Source organism: Nannospalax galili, unplaced genomic scaffold (genome assembly GCF_000622305.1).
Source record: "Nannospalax galili isolate Female #2095 unplaced genomic scaffold, S.galili_v1.0 scaffold156, whole genome shotgun sequence".
NCBI lineage: Eukaryota > Metazoa > Chordata > Mammalia > Rodentia > Spalacidae > Nannospalax > Nannospalax galili.
The window spans coordinates 903,920-920,877 of record NW_008337625.1 but is presented as its reverse complement, the minus strand read 5'-3'; the positions used below and the strand labels follow the sequence as shown (position 1 = coordinate 920,877).

Below are 16,958 nucleotides of genomic sequence, written 5' to 3'. Positions count from 1 at the left end.
ATATATATATATATTATGTATTAATCCTATAAAGTCTTTCTGGTGTCAGACTGGTAGTCTTTATGAGAAATAAGTGTTCCTTTAATAAAACAGGTATTCTGGTTGTTTTAGGTTCCTTTGCAACAGCCTCTTGCCTGATTTGTAAATACAAAGTTGACTGTGAAGCTGTACGTGGAGATATTTTTAATCAGGTAATTTCTTTTACCCACTTGTTTTTAGGGATTGTGTGAAGGCCTGATTTTTGCTATTGCTGTTCCTTCTTTTGATACAGAAACATCCAGGAAGAAAATACTGGAAATTCAGTCTTTTGATAACAGTTCAGTAGAAAAACATCTTCATGCTGAGGCTGGTGGGGCACACTAACGAAGCTAAGGTGGGAGGGCTGTGAGATCAGGCTAGCTCAGGCTGCAACTGCGAAGGAAGAGACTCTCCTTTTAGAAAAGCCTGTGTATCATTTACTTTGTGTTGCTGTAACCATGGCCAAGACCGTGGTTCAAGAAGGGAGAGTTGGTTTGGGCCTCTGGTTTCAGAGGGAGTCCGCAGGGTGGCAAGCATGGCAGCAGGCAGGTGGGGTAGGAGCAGGAAGCACGGGAAGGGAAGTGGGGCAAGGCTGTGAATGCTAGAAGCCTGCCACCAGTGATATATTTTCTCTGGCCAAGTGGCACCTCCTAACCCTCAACACACAGCACCACCAGTTGGGGACCAAGTGTCCAAATAAATCTGCCTTTGGGGGATACCACACAGTCTGGAATCTGGCTTAATTGGTAGAATACTTCCCAGCATGCACAAAGCCCTGGGTTTGATCTCCAGCTCCAATAAATTCTTGTGGGGACACACGCTTGTTCTAATATTTAGCACTTTGGAGGCAGGAGAATCAGAAGTTGAAGGTCATCTCAGCTCAGACTGATCAAGGCCAGCCTTGGCTACCCGAGACCATGTCTCAAAAAAGAAAAAATTCAGGGCTGGAGAGAGGACTCAGCAGTTAAGAGCACTGACTGCTCTTGGAAAGGATGGGATTCAATTTCCAGCACCACATGGTGGCTAACAACCATCTTAACTCTAGTTCCAGGGGATCCAGTCCTTCCTTCTGGCCTCTGTGGGCACTATATGCGCAAGGTGCACATACATGCAGGCAAAATGTGCTGCATACACATTAAAAAAAAATCCTCCATAATACCTCCTTATTTACCTCCTTAACTAAGCCCAGATCACAAGTTACTGGCCTTACTGCTGTTAGCAGTTTTCCTCCTTTCTCTTTCAGTGTTGGTAAGAATTAGAATCTTGACTGGAGATACGGCTCAGCAGGTAAGAGCACTGGCTGCTCATCCAGAGGACCCAAGTTCGATTGCCAGTACCCACATGGTGGCTAATAGCCATCCATAACTCAAGTTCCAGGGCATCTGACATCCACTTCTGGCTTCTGCAGCATTGCACACATGGTGCACTTACATACTTGCAGGCAAAACACTCATAAAAATAAGTGAAAAAGAATTTGAATCTCACATTAGTGAGGATAATGCTATTTAAAACATTTTCAAAACAATAGTAAAGTATTTCCTACGTGAAAATACAGTAATACAGAAAAATCATCCAGAAATACTCTGTTCTGTTTAACTGCATAATCGTACATAACCTGGAAAGTTGTATGTTAAAATGGGAGTAATATTTCACTTTTTTTTTTTGGTCTTTTGAAACGGCCTCCCTGTAGCCCCAGCTGGCCTGGAACTTACTGTGTAGACCAGGCTGACTTCGAACTCACAGAGATCCGCCTGCCTCTGTTTCCCAAGTGCTGGGATTAAAGGCATGCGCTACCACACCCAGCTTCACACACACTTCTTTCTGTTTGTTTTGAGACAGGGTCTCACTATGTAGCATTGGTGACTTAGAACTTGCTATGTAGACCAGGCTGGCTTCAGATTCAGAGAATCTACCTGTTTTTGCCCCCCTGAGTGCTGGGATTAAAGGCATGTACTACCATGCCCAGCTACAAACTTATTTTAAAGATCAAGTTCTATTTTGCTTTTATACCTTTTTCCTTATAGACTTAATTTTTTTTTAAATGTGTATAAGTGTTTGCCTGCATGTATATAATTACATCACATTTCTTGTATGTAGAAGCCAGAAGTGGATGTCAGATCCCCTGGAACTGGAGTTACAAATGATGGTTAGCCAAGTGTGAGTGCTGGGACTCAAACCCAGGACCTCTGTAAGAGCAACCAGTGTTCTTAATCACTTGAGCTATCTTTCCAGCCCTCCCCCCACTTCTCTCTTTTTGAGACGGTCTCCCTGTAGCCCCAGAGAACTTGCTGTGTAGATCAGGCTGGCCTTGATCGCACAGATTTGCCTGCTTCTGCCTCTTGAGTGCTGGAAATATAGACAGTCATGTACTTCCATGCTTGGTATGATACTTTTTAAAATTTTTGTGTGTACATGTATGTATGTGGGTGTGTATGTCATGGCACATGTGTGGCGGTCAGAAAGCTTTGGGAGTTCTCTCCACCATGTGGATTCTCAGGATTAAACTTGTCAGGCTTGACAGAAACTGAGCCATCTTGTAACCCTGTGGTAGCTTCGTGTCACATACCTCTTAAGCCCTCTGGTAGATTTGCATGTCACATACTTCTAAACAGCTTTTCTTCTTTGGAGTAACTCTACAATGCGTTCTTAGTGTTGACAGCTGACTTGGGCTCTCTTCACACCCTTCCATGTAGGTGGTTCCTCGGTGTCCTCGGTGCCCAGTGGACGAGCCGCTTGCTATCATGAAACCGGAAATTGTCTTCTTTGGTGAAAACTTACCCGAACAGTTTCATAGAGCCATGAAGTACGACAAAGATGAAGTTGACCTCCTCATTGTTATTGGTTCTTCTCTGAAAGTGAGACCAGTAGCACTGATTCCTAGTAAGTTGATGTTGAGCTGGGAGGCATTTCTGTATGAGAAACCTTAGTGGCTTTATTAGTTTCGATTTAGAGTTGTGATGATCTAAGCTTTATATTTTTGGTAAGGGAAGGGGGCTACGAAGACTTTTTTTTTTAAGGTTCATTTTTATTATTCATTACATGTATGCATGTACATGGGTGTATGCATGAGTCAGGCGCTCACAGAAGCCAGAGGCATTGGATACCCCTAGAGCTGGAGTTAAAGGTTGTTGTGAGCTACAAAGCAGTGCTGCTAGGAATGGAACTCAGGTTCTCCACAACAGCAGCTTAATGACTGAGCCATCTCTTCAGCCCCAATAACATCAAATTTTAATTGTACTTTATATAAAAAAATTTTTTAAATATATTTTATTTTCATTTTATATGTATGCACATATTGTCTGCATGTAGGTAAGTGCACCCGTATTGTGCAATGCCGAAGGAGGTCAGAAGAAGGCATTGGATCCCCTGGAACTGGAGTTATGGACAGTTGTTACCTGCCCGTGTGGGTGCTGGGATTCGAACCTGGGTATTCTGTAAGAATAGTCAGTGTTCTTAACTGCTGAGCCATCTCTCCAACCCCTATATAAAAATTTAAAAAGCATGTTCAACTCATACTTTTTAATGGCAATTTTTCTTTTTAAAGCTAATTAAAATGGTTTCTGAAGTTTTTCTGAGCTGGGTGTGATGGAGCACACCTGCAACCTCAGCTCTGGACTCTGGGACAGAAAGATTGCCATGAGTTCAAGGCTAGCCTGGACTAGAGTAAGACCTGGTCTCAAAAAATAAAGCATTCTGTTGGTAGTGTGTGTCTTGGTGGTAGCCAAATTAATTTTGCAAACAAGTTTTCAGTAGAATCTAAACAATGCATTTGACACTTAACTCACTCAATCCTTAGCTCAATTTTATGGGAAAGCAATGTCATTTCTCCAGAGGAACAGAGAAGGTACTGCGTAGAAAGGCCTGAGTTGTTCAGGTAACTGAGCAGAATGAGTGCATCTGCTTACTAAGATGGATAGCTCAGGTGAAATGTGACTAGGTTAAGTGTGAGTGGCGGTCCTGTGGCACTGGGAACTAGCCTCCCCTTTGCCATGGTGCATTTATTAACTTCCGCTCTTTCTCTGACTTTTTCCCACTCTTTAGGTTCCATACCCCACGAAGTGCCTCAAATCTTAATTAATAGGGAACCTTTGCCTCATCTACATTTTGATGTAGAGCTTCTTGGAGACTGCGATGTCATAATTAATGAGTTGTGTCATAGGTTAGGTGGTGAATATGCCAAACTTTGCTGTAACCCTGTAAAGCTTTCAGAAATCACTGAAAAACCTCCACGAACACAAATGGTTCATTTATCAGATTTGCCTCCAACACCTCTTCATATTTCGGAAGACTCAAGTTCACCAGAAAGAACTTTACCACAAGACTCTTCCGTGATTGTTGCACTTTTAGACCAAGCAACAAAGAATAAAGTTGATGATTTAGATGTATCTGAGTCAAAAGGTTGTTTGGAGGAAAAATCACAAGAAGTACAGACTTGTAGGGACGTTGAGAGCATTAATGTGGAAAATGTAGACTTGAAGGATGTCTGTTCTAGTCCTGGAGAGAAGAACGAAGCCTCCGAAACCGTGAGAAAGTGCTGGCCCAGCAGACTCGCCAAGGAGCAGATCTGCAAGCGGCTGGACGGTAAGAATGCTGACTTGAACATTGTGAGGTTTTGTAAGGAACATTTACAAGAAATGGGCTTTTCCAGGTGTAGGGGACAGTGCAGTGGGTAAAGTTCTGGCTGCACAAGCATGAGTTCAGATCCCCAGGTGCCCTGCAGTCCCAGCACTCAGGGCTTTCCTGACAAGCTGACTAGCTAGAATTAGCAAGCTTTGGGTTTCAGCTCGAGACCCTAACAAAATCAAGTGGAGAGTGTGATCCAGGACGATATCCAGTGTTAACTTTAAGCCTCCACTCAAATTCATACCTGCACATACCAAAGACAGGCTGTTTTGGCGTTAGTTGATGAAGGTGGTGCTGTGTGTGTGAGGTGTTTAAGTTGGGGAACAGTAAACGGTGTTGGCTGTGCTTCTGTAGCTGATGGGAAAATACAAGTAGCAGGGGTTTTATTTCATGTCTTTGTGGGCATGCTGGGGAAACATTCTTCCACCGAGTTACAGCCCCAACTCTGGGTTTTATACTGCATTGTTTTAGTGGTAAAAATGACGACCAGGGCCAGTGAGATGGCCCACTGGATACCGTGCTTGTGTGAAAGCCTCGTGCCCTAAATGTATCCTTGGAACCCATGTAGAGTGGGCTGGAGAGAACCCACTGCAGTTTTCCTCTGACCACCACATGTGTACCATGGCCTAAAGAATTCACCCACTCTCATACACACACGATAACTACAATTAAAAATTTGGCATAACTTAGAACATTCTTGTTTGCTTTTCCATACTTGGTAGAAATTTGTTTTGGTCTTTTTGAGGCAGGGTCTCCCTGAGACCCCAGCTGGCCTGGAACTCAAACCATGTAGACCAGGCTGGCCTCTATCGCACAAAGATCTGTCTGCCTCTGGAGTGCTGGGATTAAAGGCATTGTACATGCTATAATGCCTGGCCTGAAATTTTTTAGGATAGGGTCTCATACCAGACAACAGGAATGTAATTTATTAATGTTTATGTACCCTGGAGAAAGATAATTTCCACCAGACCTACTTTGCTCTTAACTGAAATTGTAAAGTTCATAGATTTTAAGTACAGGCATCATCATCATCACAGCCCTGCTGAAATTTTAGGTTCAATGTTATTCCAATCATTTGCTGTAAATTTTCATGAGACAGGGTCATCATGTATCCCAGACTAGCCTCACATTCAGTATGTAGCTTCCTCCTGCCTCCACCTCCCCAGTGCTGGGATTACAGTTGTGAGTCCCCGCACCTGGTTACATGGTTATACAGTTCTGGTATGGAACTCTGGGCCCTAGGCAAGCACTCTCCCAGCTGAGCTACGTTGCTAGCTCCTGTGAACAAATTTTAGTTCTGTCAAATAAAGACCACATACTGTATAATTCATTGTAAAAACAAGTGTTAAGTGCCCTTTATAATATTGTTTTGAACTTGGCACCCCTCCTCCCCCAAGAATGTGTTTGGAAAGTCTCTCATATCCTGATTTCTAAGTAGAACCAAACTTCTTAAGCAGTAAGATTATCTTTTTCTCAGATTAGCATAGGAGCATTCTGTTTGGAAATATGGCATAAGACCAGATTGATTTTAGTTAGGTAACATAAGCCCACACCACACTCAGTACAAGTACACAGAAGCACTGGGAGTTGTCCTTGACTCTATGTCAGATACAGTCATTCATGCCTAGAATCCAGGTTGAATACACTCCACCCCACATGCAGTAATAGCGCCCAGTGATCCTCGTAAGGTGGACTTGCCCTTGACTCCAGACTGCCTCATCTCATAAAACTGAAAGTAATTTTTTTTTGTATTTCAGGTAACCAGTACTTGTTTTTAGCACCAAATCGTTACATATTCCATGGCGCTGAGGTGTATTCAGACTCTGAAGATGACGTCTTATCTTCCAGTTCATGTGGTAGTAACAGTGATAGTGGCACATGCCAGAGTCCCAGTGTAGAAGAACCCATGGAAGATGAAAGTGAGATTGAAGAGTTCTACAATGGCTTGGAAGATGATGCTGATCTACCTGAGGGTACTGGAGCAGCTGGATCTGAAGTTGATGGAGGGGATCAAGAGGCAGTTAATGAAGCTATATCCATGAAACAGGAAGTAACAGATGGAAACTGTCCATCAGATAAATCATAATATTACAACCATTGTCCAGGTACAGGAATTGTTCCACCAGCATTTGGAACTTCAGCATGTCAAAATGAATGTTTACTTGGGAACTCAAGAGAGCAAGGAAGTCGGAATGGTGTAATATTTATAGACTGTTGAAATAAGTTTCACATGGGTAGGTCCATCATTTCTGTACGTACATTTGTTAACACTATTTAAAGATACTAGGTATCTTTAATCAGCTGTTGGTCAGCTTCACTTTCTTTTTTTTAAAAGGTTCATTTGTATGATACATCCATATGTATATATAACTTTGTTTTTGCCTAGCGAGTTTCAACGTTTTAAAGTTTTCAAAAAGCCATTGGAATGTTTAATGTAAAGGGAACAGCTTATCTAGACCAAAGAGTGGTATTTTCACACTTTTGTTTGTAACATTGAATAGTTTGAAATCCTGAATCTCTGTTCTGCTGAACTTTTATTTAGCACAGTACCTATTTTTAAACACTGGCATTTTCCAAAATTTGTGGCAGCTAACTTTTTAAAATCACAAACGACTTGCAATGTGAGTAGGAGTTCAGCATGTGGGGAGCACTCAGTTATCTGTGCTTTTTAAAGTCAGATGTGGTGCTAAGAGTTTCGGGAGTATTTGCTGAACTGAAGACGGCTTCTGTACTTGTTGCAGACATGTATTAATGTCTAAACAGGCTCCTAAGACTAACCTGATAAATAAATGCTTGGAAATGTTTCAGTGCCTGCCTAGATCCCCTTAGTTTGAATATTTGCCATGGTTTAAATACCTATCACTGTGGTAGAGCCTGCATTGATCCTTTCCCACAAGTATTAAACTGCCAAGACATGAATATGCAAAGCCTTTCTGAGTCTAATAATGGTACTTGGGGAGAGTGTAATATTTTGGACTGCTGTTTTTCCATTGAGGAAAGCAACAGGCCTCTGATTACAGTTCCAAAGTAGTAAGAGATGAATTTTTTATAACTCAACCAGAAAGTACATTGTCTCCTGTTGAGAATTTGGTGTAATGACTACCAAACCATTAGCCTAGTATTATGGAGATGAACACAGTGTAAGTTGTAATAGCAGAATAGTTCATGAATGAAAATAGTTCTTATTTATTTAAAGGCTTAGCCTGCCTTAAAACTAGAGATCAATTTTCTGAACTGCAGAAGCTTCTCGCCTTTCAAAGGAAGTTCATACTTTATTAAAAACTTTGCAGTCAACATTTACTTTACAGACTTTGAACATGACTCCCAAATTTAAGTATTGCTATGTTGGTTAGTATTTATTACAATAAAAAGGGTTTGACATAGAGCTGTTCTTTATGCATAAAATACCCACCTAGGACCATTACTTCCAGAGGAGAAAGCTGTTGAGTGGCTCCTTTCCGTACCTAAGAGATTGCAATCTGAATTTATCTGGCTACACTGAAGAATGCGGTGTACTTAGTTTTCCATTTGCATGATGTGATTGTGCTAGAGATGATATTTTAAATTGAAAAATTTGTTTTAAATTATTTTTACAGTGAAGACTGTTTTCAGCTCTTTTTATATTGTACATAGACTTTTATGTAATCTACTAGCATATGTTTTGTAGACTGTTGAATGACTGGACTATCTTCCTCCAACTTTTGAAATACAAAACCAGTGTTTTATACTTGTATCTTGTTTAAAGTCTATTAAAATTGTCATTTGACTTTTCCTTTTGTTAACTTACCCTGTTTAAAGTAGAACAATCTGACTAGGCTGGCTCTTGGTAACACTGGTTGTAGCAGATGGTGTATCACCAAATGTCTCAAAATTAGAAACTTAACCATTCTAAAGTAGGGCCATAGCAGGTACATGTGGGGTGTGAGAGGCAGGGTAGGGCAGCAGGCCATGTTACATAAAAAATATTCTCAGGTACCAAGCAAGGCTCAAGACTGAGGAATAATCACATCTGTTAGCTACCTCTACTGACACCGAGGGTATTTGGGGGCATGCATCTGCTGTCTTACCGTGTCCCCAGAATGTCCTCAAAAGACCATCTTTAGTCTCTCCATTATCAACTTTTTGGGACACTGACTCTTATAGGCTGGCCATGTAGCTGATGAAAACCTTGAACTTCTGATCCTCCTGTCTCCACCTCCTGTACCAAATGGACAAAGACAAGCCATTGAGCTACAGTACTAGTAAAGACAGATATGGAGAAATGGTCCAATGACTTGTCCTCTCTGGAATGGCAGCAAATGAGAGGACACTAAAAATCACCTGTGCATGGAGCTAGCCAGAGCCTACTTCTGGAATAAAGCCAAAAACTCCATGAGCAAAAATGAGTTCTGCTAGTCACAGGGTGTCTGCTTGTAATCCAGCATTGTGGAGGGTGAGGCAGGAGGATCTGTAAGTATCCCTTGGGCTACAGTGTGAGAGAGATCTTGTCTCAAAAAGCTAATAGGTGGTTGGTGAGAAACAGCTCCAAAGTGGTCAGGAAGATGGCTCAGGCTACGCACAACTGACTCCTGACCATATTTTTCTGTGGTGCACAACACAAAGTAACCACTAATGAACAAGACAGCTTGAGAGCTGCACAACGGTTCAGTGTACCTGCTGCTCTTGCAGAGGCGCCAGGTTTGGTTCCTAGCACCCACATGGCAGCTAACAACCATTCTTGACTCCCAGTTCCAAGGGATCTGATGCCCTCTTTGATCTCCGCTGACATTGCTTACACATGGTGCACTCGTACACATGTAGGCAAAGTACACGAGAAAAATTTAAAAATTATCTTGGGAACGATCCTGAGGTTACCACTGAGACGTGTAGTGTACTTGGTACTTTGATTTTTTTCATGTTAAAACAAGGCAATTCGAAACCTCTTTAACAATACTTCCTAAAATTTTTCTATGTGTATTGCCTGCATGTAGTGCACCCATCGTGCAGTGCCTGCGGAGGACAGAAAATGTCTTACAATCGCATGCAGCTATCAAGGTTGCCAAACTAGTGTTTAGGATCTATGCTGGAAACAGTTATCTCAAGGTGGTTCAAAGCCACTGTTTTTTTTTTTTTTAATTGTATTTATTTTTTTAATTGTGTGTGAGTGTTATGCCTGCATGTAGGTATGTGCACCCGTGTCATGCAATGCCCGTGGAGGACAGAAGAGGCTTCGGATGTCCTGAAACTGGAGTTTCGGATAGTTGTTAGCTGCCATGTGGGTGCTGGGATTTGAACCCAGGTCTTCTGCAAGAACAGTCAGTGTTCTTAACCACTGAGCCATCTCTCCAGCCCTCTTTAATGACACTTTCATCAATCCTTGCTTTGCTGTTAATGTGGTAACTGGGAGGAGTGTCATCTTTTAATCCAAAGTGGTTACTGTTTCACAGATCAGCTTTACACATTAATGAAGGCTTAAAAAGATATTTTATAGCCAGGTGTGGTGGCGCATGCCTTTAATCCCAGCACCCGGGAGGCTGAGACAGGTGGATCTCTGTGAGTTCGAGTCCAGCCTGGTCTCCATAGTGAATCCAGGCCAGCTGGGGCTATAGGGAGACCCTGTCTCAAAAAAAAAATAAAAAATTAAAAAAAAAAATATATATATATATATAATATAAACGCTGTATTGTGCAATGACTACAGAGGACAGTATCAGATCCCCTGGAACTGGACTTAATGGCTGTTAATGGCCATGTGGGTGCTGGGATCTGAACCTGGGTCCTCTGCCAAGAGCAGTCAGTACTCTTAACTGCTGAGCCATCTCCAGCCCATGAAGGGTTTTTAAAATATTTTTATGTATCTTGAGTGTTTTGTATGCCATGTATGTAAGTGTACCATGTGCATGCCAGAAGAGGGTGTCAGATCCCCTGTAACTAGAATTATGGTTGGTTGTTAGCCACCATGTGGGTGCTGGAAACTGAACTTGTATCTGCAAGAGCAGCCAGTGCTCTTAACTGCTGAGCCATTTCTCCAACTCTTAACAAAGTTTTTAGATTTGATCAACCAGCTTCAAGGACATACCAGGTACATGGATAAGTTTTACAGGGAAAATATGCCTTCAGGAAGTTATGTGACAACTGTTTTGGTGGCTTTGTTGGACTGCAGAGGGGTCATTTAGTGAATAGTACAAACAGCCTCAACAATTCAGATAAGGTTTTGTGGTGAATGACTAGGAGTAGAGAGATGGCTCAGTGGTTACTGCTCTTGCCAAGGGACCCATCTGGTCTCAGCACCCATATGTGGGGAAGCACACAATCACCTGTAACTCCAGTTGGGGCTCTAATGCCCTCTGCCGGACTCCATTGGCACTGTAGTCATGTGTATGCCCCCCCCCCCCAATAAAAAGTTTTTTAAAAAGAGACTAGTCCTTTACAAAACAGAACACAATTCAAAATTTAAGAAATTCCCTAGGACGGCCTCCTTTCTAAGGAATTTTGAATTTTATATGAGAACCACTGAAAGATGAAATATTAAACCAATAAACCTTTATTTAAACTTTTCATGGCATATTTTTATAAATTTAAAAAATAAATATTTGCATTATAGCAGAAAGTCACATGTATTGCATCAACTCACTTCCACAATTTATCAAGAGATTACTAAGCAACAGCACCATAAAACTCAGAATTTGTTTCTCAGAATGCAAGTTCTAAAGTACTGAGCATCCTAGTGAGTACCTGCGGCAGTGATAGCTCCGCAGCTGGTTCTCACAGCAGCTAGTTGCTGTTTCCGGCGGCTCTAAGCGTTGTACTACTAAATGTCAACAGGCTTTCTGACAACTTCCCCATCTGCCAGGACTCAGAAAAGGGGAGAACTACAAATTAGTATTAATGTAGGTCTGCATGAACATTCATTGTTGTAAAAGCTGTTTCCACTATGCTATTTTACAGAATCCGGGTAAGATTAATTCATAAATTTTAACCCATAAAATTCAGCTCAGTTCAATTACAACCATAGAAAACTGTACTAGTATCTGAACATAACTATTTTATTACAAAACTTTATTATTTACAAAATGGAAAAATAATCAAAGGACTATTCGCAGGCCAAAGTTAAAGTTGTTTTTTTTTTTTTAACCCGGTGATTCAAGAAACATTAAGCAACATTTCCATGCACTCACACATCAGGTCATTTCTGAAATATGCAAACTCTTAAAATTCATGTTAGTAAAACTTTAATGTATTCACAATACTTGTATATTTATGAGGATGGGGAAAATTTGTAGGTCTGTACAGTAACTCTAGTATTAACAGTTGCTCAATTTAGTATTTTTTGGCTTTCATCAATACTCATCGTAGTGAACATTTTGTAAGAATTAGTTTCACTTTGTTGAATTCATCACAAGAAAAACACTACTAGTTAAACTGAAAAGTTAGAACTCCCGTTATATTAAACTGAAGCCTTCATTGTGATCAATAGCTTGGATCAGTTTACGTCGTAGAGTTTCTTTTTCTGTGTATTTTGGAAGATCTAGGAGATTAAAACAGGTATGGGAAACGGGGAGATAGTCCTCCCCACCTCCTGTTGACTGGATGACAAGCTTCAGACTCTTCATACCAAGAATAGGGATGCGATCACTACCTGTCAAAAATACTACCAAGGAAAAAAAAAAAGCACAGTAAGTAGCAGGTAACATTTAGTTGCATGAACAATAGCTGAACTCATTAGAATGCTCAGGTGGAAGCAGAGGGCAAGACTTATTAATCCATGCACTGTATAATCTTATTTTTATTTTTATTTTTTTTATCCTTTTGAGACGGGCTTTCTAGTCCCAGGCCTGCCTGGAACTCACCACCTGCCTCAGTCTCCTGAGTGCTGGGATTAAAGGCCTGTGGCCACCATACCCAAAAAATGTAATGCAATCTTTTATATATATATTTTTTTTTTGAAACAGGGTCTCCCTGTAGCCCCAGCTGTCCTGGAACTCACTGTATAGACCAACCTGGCCTTAAACTCACAGAGATCCACCTGCCTCTGCCTCCCAAGTGCTGGGACTACAGGTGTGCACCATCATTCCTGGCAATCTTAGCTATTTTTACAGGTGATGTTCAATAAATGTTTGATGAACAATGTTGGTACCAACAAAAATGTTTTGGGAACCCTTTTCAGAAGAGCCGTTTAGAGAACCAGTCAATAAACGGGGGGGTGGGGGTGGGGGGGTGTCTGTGGATACGCAGGAGCTACAGTCACACACAGTTCTCTGGCTACTGTGGCACTTAAATTCTTTTGGCAAACTTAAAAAACCCTGGTAGGGGCTGGAGAAATGGCTCAGCAGTTGAGAGCACTGACTGCTCTTGCAGAAGACCCGGGTTTGATTCCCAGCACCCACATGGCTACAAACCATCCTTAACTCCAGTTCCAGGGGAATCTGAAGCCCTCTTCTGACCTCTGCGGCATTGCATGACACGGGTGCACTCACATACATGCAGGCATAAAAAAATAAAATATTTTAAAAAAACCCACCCTTGTGTAAAATTATTTTCTGTATCATAAAATGCCACCTGGGATAATCGCACACACCCGCACTCCAGGACTTGGAAGGTGGAAGCACAATTGGCTACAAGAAATTGCTCTCAGGCTGGAGGGATAGCTCAGCAGTTAAGAGCACAGGTTGCTCTTGCAGAGGACCTCGGTTCTATCCCCTGTACCCACGTGGTGGCTAACAATGTTCCCAACTCCAGTTTTAGGGGATCCGATGCCGTCTTCTGACCTCTGCAGACGACATTCCTGCACTTACGTACACGTAGGCAATACACTCATAAAATAAAAACAAAACAAACCTCTGGTCTCAGTCAATTATTAAATAAAATCAGACAAACTACTGTTCTTTGTAATACCCCAGGCTGACCTTTAAGTCACTGTGTAGCTGCGGATAACCCTTAATTTCTGATCCTCCTGTCTCTACCTCCCAAGCGCTGGAATTACAGGCATGCACCTTCATACCCAGGTCTATACAGTTAAGGCGATGGAACCCATGTTTATGTAAACTTTATGCATACAATAATTTTTTTAAAATGTAGGCATGGTGCCACACGCCTTTAATCCCAGCACTGGGGAAGCAGAGGCAGGTGGATCTCTGAGTTCAAGGCTAGCCTGGTCTACAAAGTTTCAGGCCAACTGGGGTTATAGGAAGTCCCTGGCTCATGACTCAAAAAAAAAAAAAAAAAAAAAAAATTGGTCTCCCTGTAACCCCAGCTGTCCTGGAACTCACTATGTAGACCAGGCTGGCCTTGAACTCACAGAGATCCGCCTGTCTCTGCCTCCCAAGTGCTGTGACTACAGGCATGCACCACCACGCCTGGCTCCAGTTTTGGTTTTTAAAACACTTATTTTTATGTGTATGTATTACCTACATGGATTTAAGTGCACCCCTGTCATGCAATGCCCATAGAAGCCAAAAGACTGTGCCATTTCCCTGGAATTGGAGTTGCTGACAGTTGTAGTCACCATGTGGGTGTTGGGATTTGGACCTGGGTCCTCTGCAAGAGCAGCCAGTGCTCTTAACTGCCAAGCCATCTCTTTAGTCCTTATTTTTTTCTTTTTTGAGACAGGCTCCCTCTAGTCCCAGTTGGCCTGGAACTCACTCTGTAGAGCAGACTGGCCTTGATCTCAAAGCCTGCCTCTCCTACCCTGGTGCCACCACACCCAGTGTCAATTAAGTTTTTGTTGTGTTATCAGGGTCTCACTTTATAGCTCTTAGTTGGCCTCAAGCTTGTATGGATTCTCTTGCCACACAGTCATTCAATAACTGTCTGAAATTCTAGTTCTAGGAGATCCAATGTGCTCTTCTGACCTTTACAGGCACCAGGTGTACATGTGATGCAAATGCATACATTGAGGAGGCAAAATACTCATATACATAAAAATAAATCTTTATTTTTAAATATATTATTTATTTTATGTATATGAGTATATTGGCTCTATGTGTGTAAGTGCACTTGTGTCATCTAATGCCCACAGAGGTCAGAAGAGGGTGTTGGATCCCCCGGAACTGGAGTTACAGATAGCCACCACGGTGCTACGAATTGAACCCAGATCCTCTGTAAGAGCAGCTAGTGCTCTTAATCACTGAGCCATCTCTCCAGCCCCCAAAATAAATAAATCTTTAAAAAACAACACAAATTAGTAAAAAATGAAATAATCAAAAATAAAATGACCAGTAAGATTCTTAGTGGGTAAAGCACTTCCTGCCAGGATTGATCACCTGGGTTCAAGGCCCAGAAGTCACATGGTGGGGAGAACAGATGAGTGTAGGGGCATGTGAATGTGTACACCTGTACACACACACACACAAAATAGAATTTAAAAAAAAAAAAAAATCCCCCAAGCCAGAGACTAGCTTCCTTAAAAAAATTAGGGGCTGGTGCTCAGTCGATACAGTGCTTGCTTCTCACGCACATAGTTCCTGGGTTTGAGCTCCAGCATCCAACTATAATCTAGTACTAGGCAGGTGGATCAGAAGTTCAAGGTCATCCTCAGCTACATATCGAAGTAAAGGCCAGTCTAGTCTACTTGAGACCCTGTCTCACAAAACCCAAATTTATTGTAGTTCATGATTTAAAAAATGAGACCTTGGAATAATACCATAAAAGCAAAACCCAGGAAGCATGTGAGATGCCTCAGTAGATAAGGTGCCTGCCACCAAATCTGACAACCTGAGTTCAGTCCCCAGAACCCAGAGGTCAAAGGAGAGAACCAATTCCCACAAGTTGTCCTCTGACCTTCACACATGTTCTGTGGTACCCAGGCACTCACAAACATACACACCCTAAATAAATAAATGTAATAAAAATAAAACAAATGAAATGAATTAAAATTAATGTAGTTTTTTAAAAAGCAAAAATTAAGTTTATATATCAGAAGTCAGTATCTGAGTAAGGATTATTAAAATACCCACATGAAATACCCAAAGTTTTTACTATTTTCAAGAATAGAACACTAGGGGTTGGAGAGATGATTAGCATTTTATACACTTAATGGCTGGATTCCTATCTCAAAATATGGAACAAGTTAGAAATACTCACACAGAAATTGTTTCTTCTTTTCCAATGGTAATTCATGAAACACTTCCCAGAAAATTTTTACTGTGGGATGTTCTGCCCAGTACTCCCCTTTGTATTCAGTATTCTAAAATTAACACAACCATTTATTAACACTTAGGAATAATCAGTTTTATCTTTTGGCTCCTTAAGTTCATAAAGCTATGATGGTGTAAGAGTATGAATTAACTGTAAAGTTCCTGTCATTTTACAATTTGAAGCTATCAGTTTCCAAGGGAAAGGGAAGAACAGGTGTATCAATCACTAGAAATGTCTCCTCACCACTTCAAAGAATATGACAGGTGGCCCACACCTTTAATCCCAGCACTCGGGAGGCAGAGGCAGGTGGGTGTCTGTGAGATGGAGGCCACCCTGGTCTACACAGTGAGTTCCAGGCCAGATGGGGTTACAGGGAGACCCTGTTTCAAAACAACAAAACAATCCCCCACCAAAAAATAAACAAAAAAAGGCCAAAGAACATGATAGAGTCAATACTAGCATCTTCCTAAGAGGTGTATCTGAGCAAGAATAAACTGGAATTACTAAAATAATGTTAAAGGATTATTCAAATATCAATATGGAATACCAGAAGATTTTACTATTTTCAAGAATAGAAAACTAGGGACTGGAGAGATGGCTCAGTGGTTAAGGACTGCTCTTGCAGAAGACCTAGGTTCAGTTCCTAGCACCCACAACCCACATGGCAATTACAGTTTGTGACTTCAATTCCAGGGTATCTGACACCCTCTTTTGGGCACTGTGACATTGCATGGCATATGCAGACAAATATTCAAACATATAAAATAAAGAATAGAAAACTATTTCCTCCCTCCCTTACCCCGCTCTTTTTTTACAAAAATGCTACTAAGAGCAACACTAATAGTTTCTTTTGGTAGACAGTTTCTAAGATAGTCAGCCCTAGTGAGCCTCCTAGTGTCCCGGTCCCTGTGCAGTAGTTCCCTTCCAACACTATTAGGCCTGATCTATGTAATTTTAGTATTTTGTGGACATAGTGAATATACAACTTCTAGACTAGATTGTAACAACAAAGTATTTCTGTGGCTTCAGCCCACTTAGATCAGTCACCAAGTTCCTTAGGATGCTATGCCTCTTACCAACAGTCATGTAATGAACCACCCTGGAAACAAATATCCACAAATAAGCAACAACTAGTATCTTGACTACAGCATCGGAGGCCCCTGAGCTAAGGCATTCCTGAATTCCTATTTCACAGAAACTCTT

At 41.4% G+C, this 16,958-nt stretch overlaps 2 protein-coding genes across 4 annotated transcripts in view; one reads left to right on the top strand and one right to left on the bottom strand.

The window, feature by feature from the left end:
• Positions 1-8,412, top strand: part of Sirt1 (sirtuin 1) — a 26,028-nt gene extending 17,616 nt beyond the window's left edge. For both annotated transcript variants that reach the window (XM_017798046.2, XM_008832657.3), the window contains 4 exons: positions 112-191; positions 2,712-2,898; positions 4,060-4,599; positions 6,399-8,412. In XM_017798046.2, coding sequence (XP_017653535.1) covers positions 112-191; positions 2,712-2,898; positions 4,060-4,599; positions 6,399-6,727 — 1,136 coding nt within the window. In that variant the 3' untranslated portion in view covers positions 6,728-8,412. The remainder of the gene's footprint in view (positions 1-111; positions 192-2,711; positions 2,899-4,059; positions 4,600-6,398) is intronic.
• A 2,733-nt stretch (positions 8,413-11,145) lies between these two features.
• Herc4 (HECT and RLD domain containing E3 ubiquitin protein ligase 4) overlaps positions 11,146-16,958 on the bottom strand; it is a 114,418-nt gene continuing 108,605 nt past the window's right edge. For both annotated transcript variants that reach the window (XM_008832656.3, XM_017798045.2), the window contains 2 exons: positions 15,702-15,804; positions 11,146-12,270 (listed from right to left, as the gene is read on the bottom strand). In XM_008832656.3, coding sequence (XP_008830878.1) covers positions 12,062-12,270; positions 15,702-15,804 — 312 coding nt within the window. In that variant the 3' untranslated portion in view covers positions 11,146-12,061. The remainder of the gene's footprint in view (positions 12,271-15,701; positions 15,805-16,958) is intronic.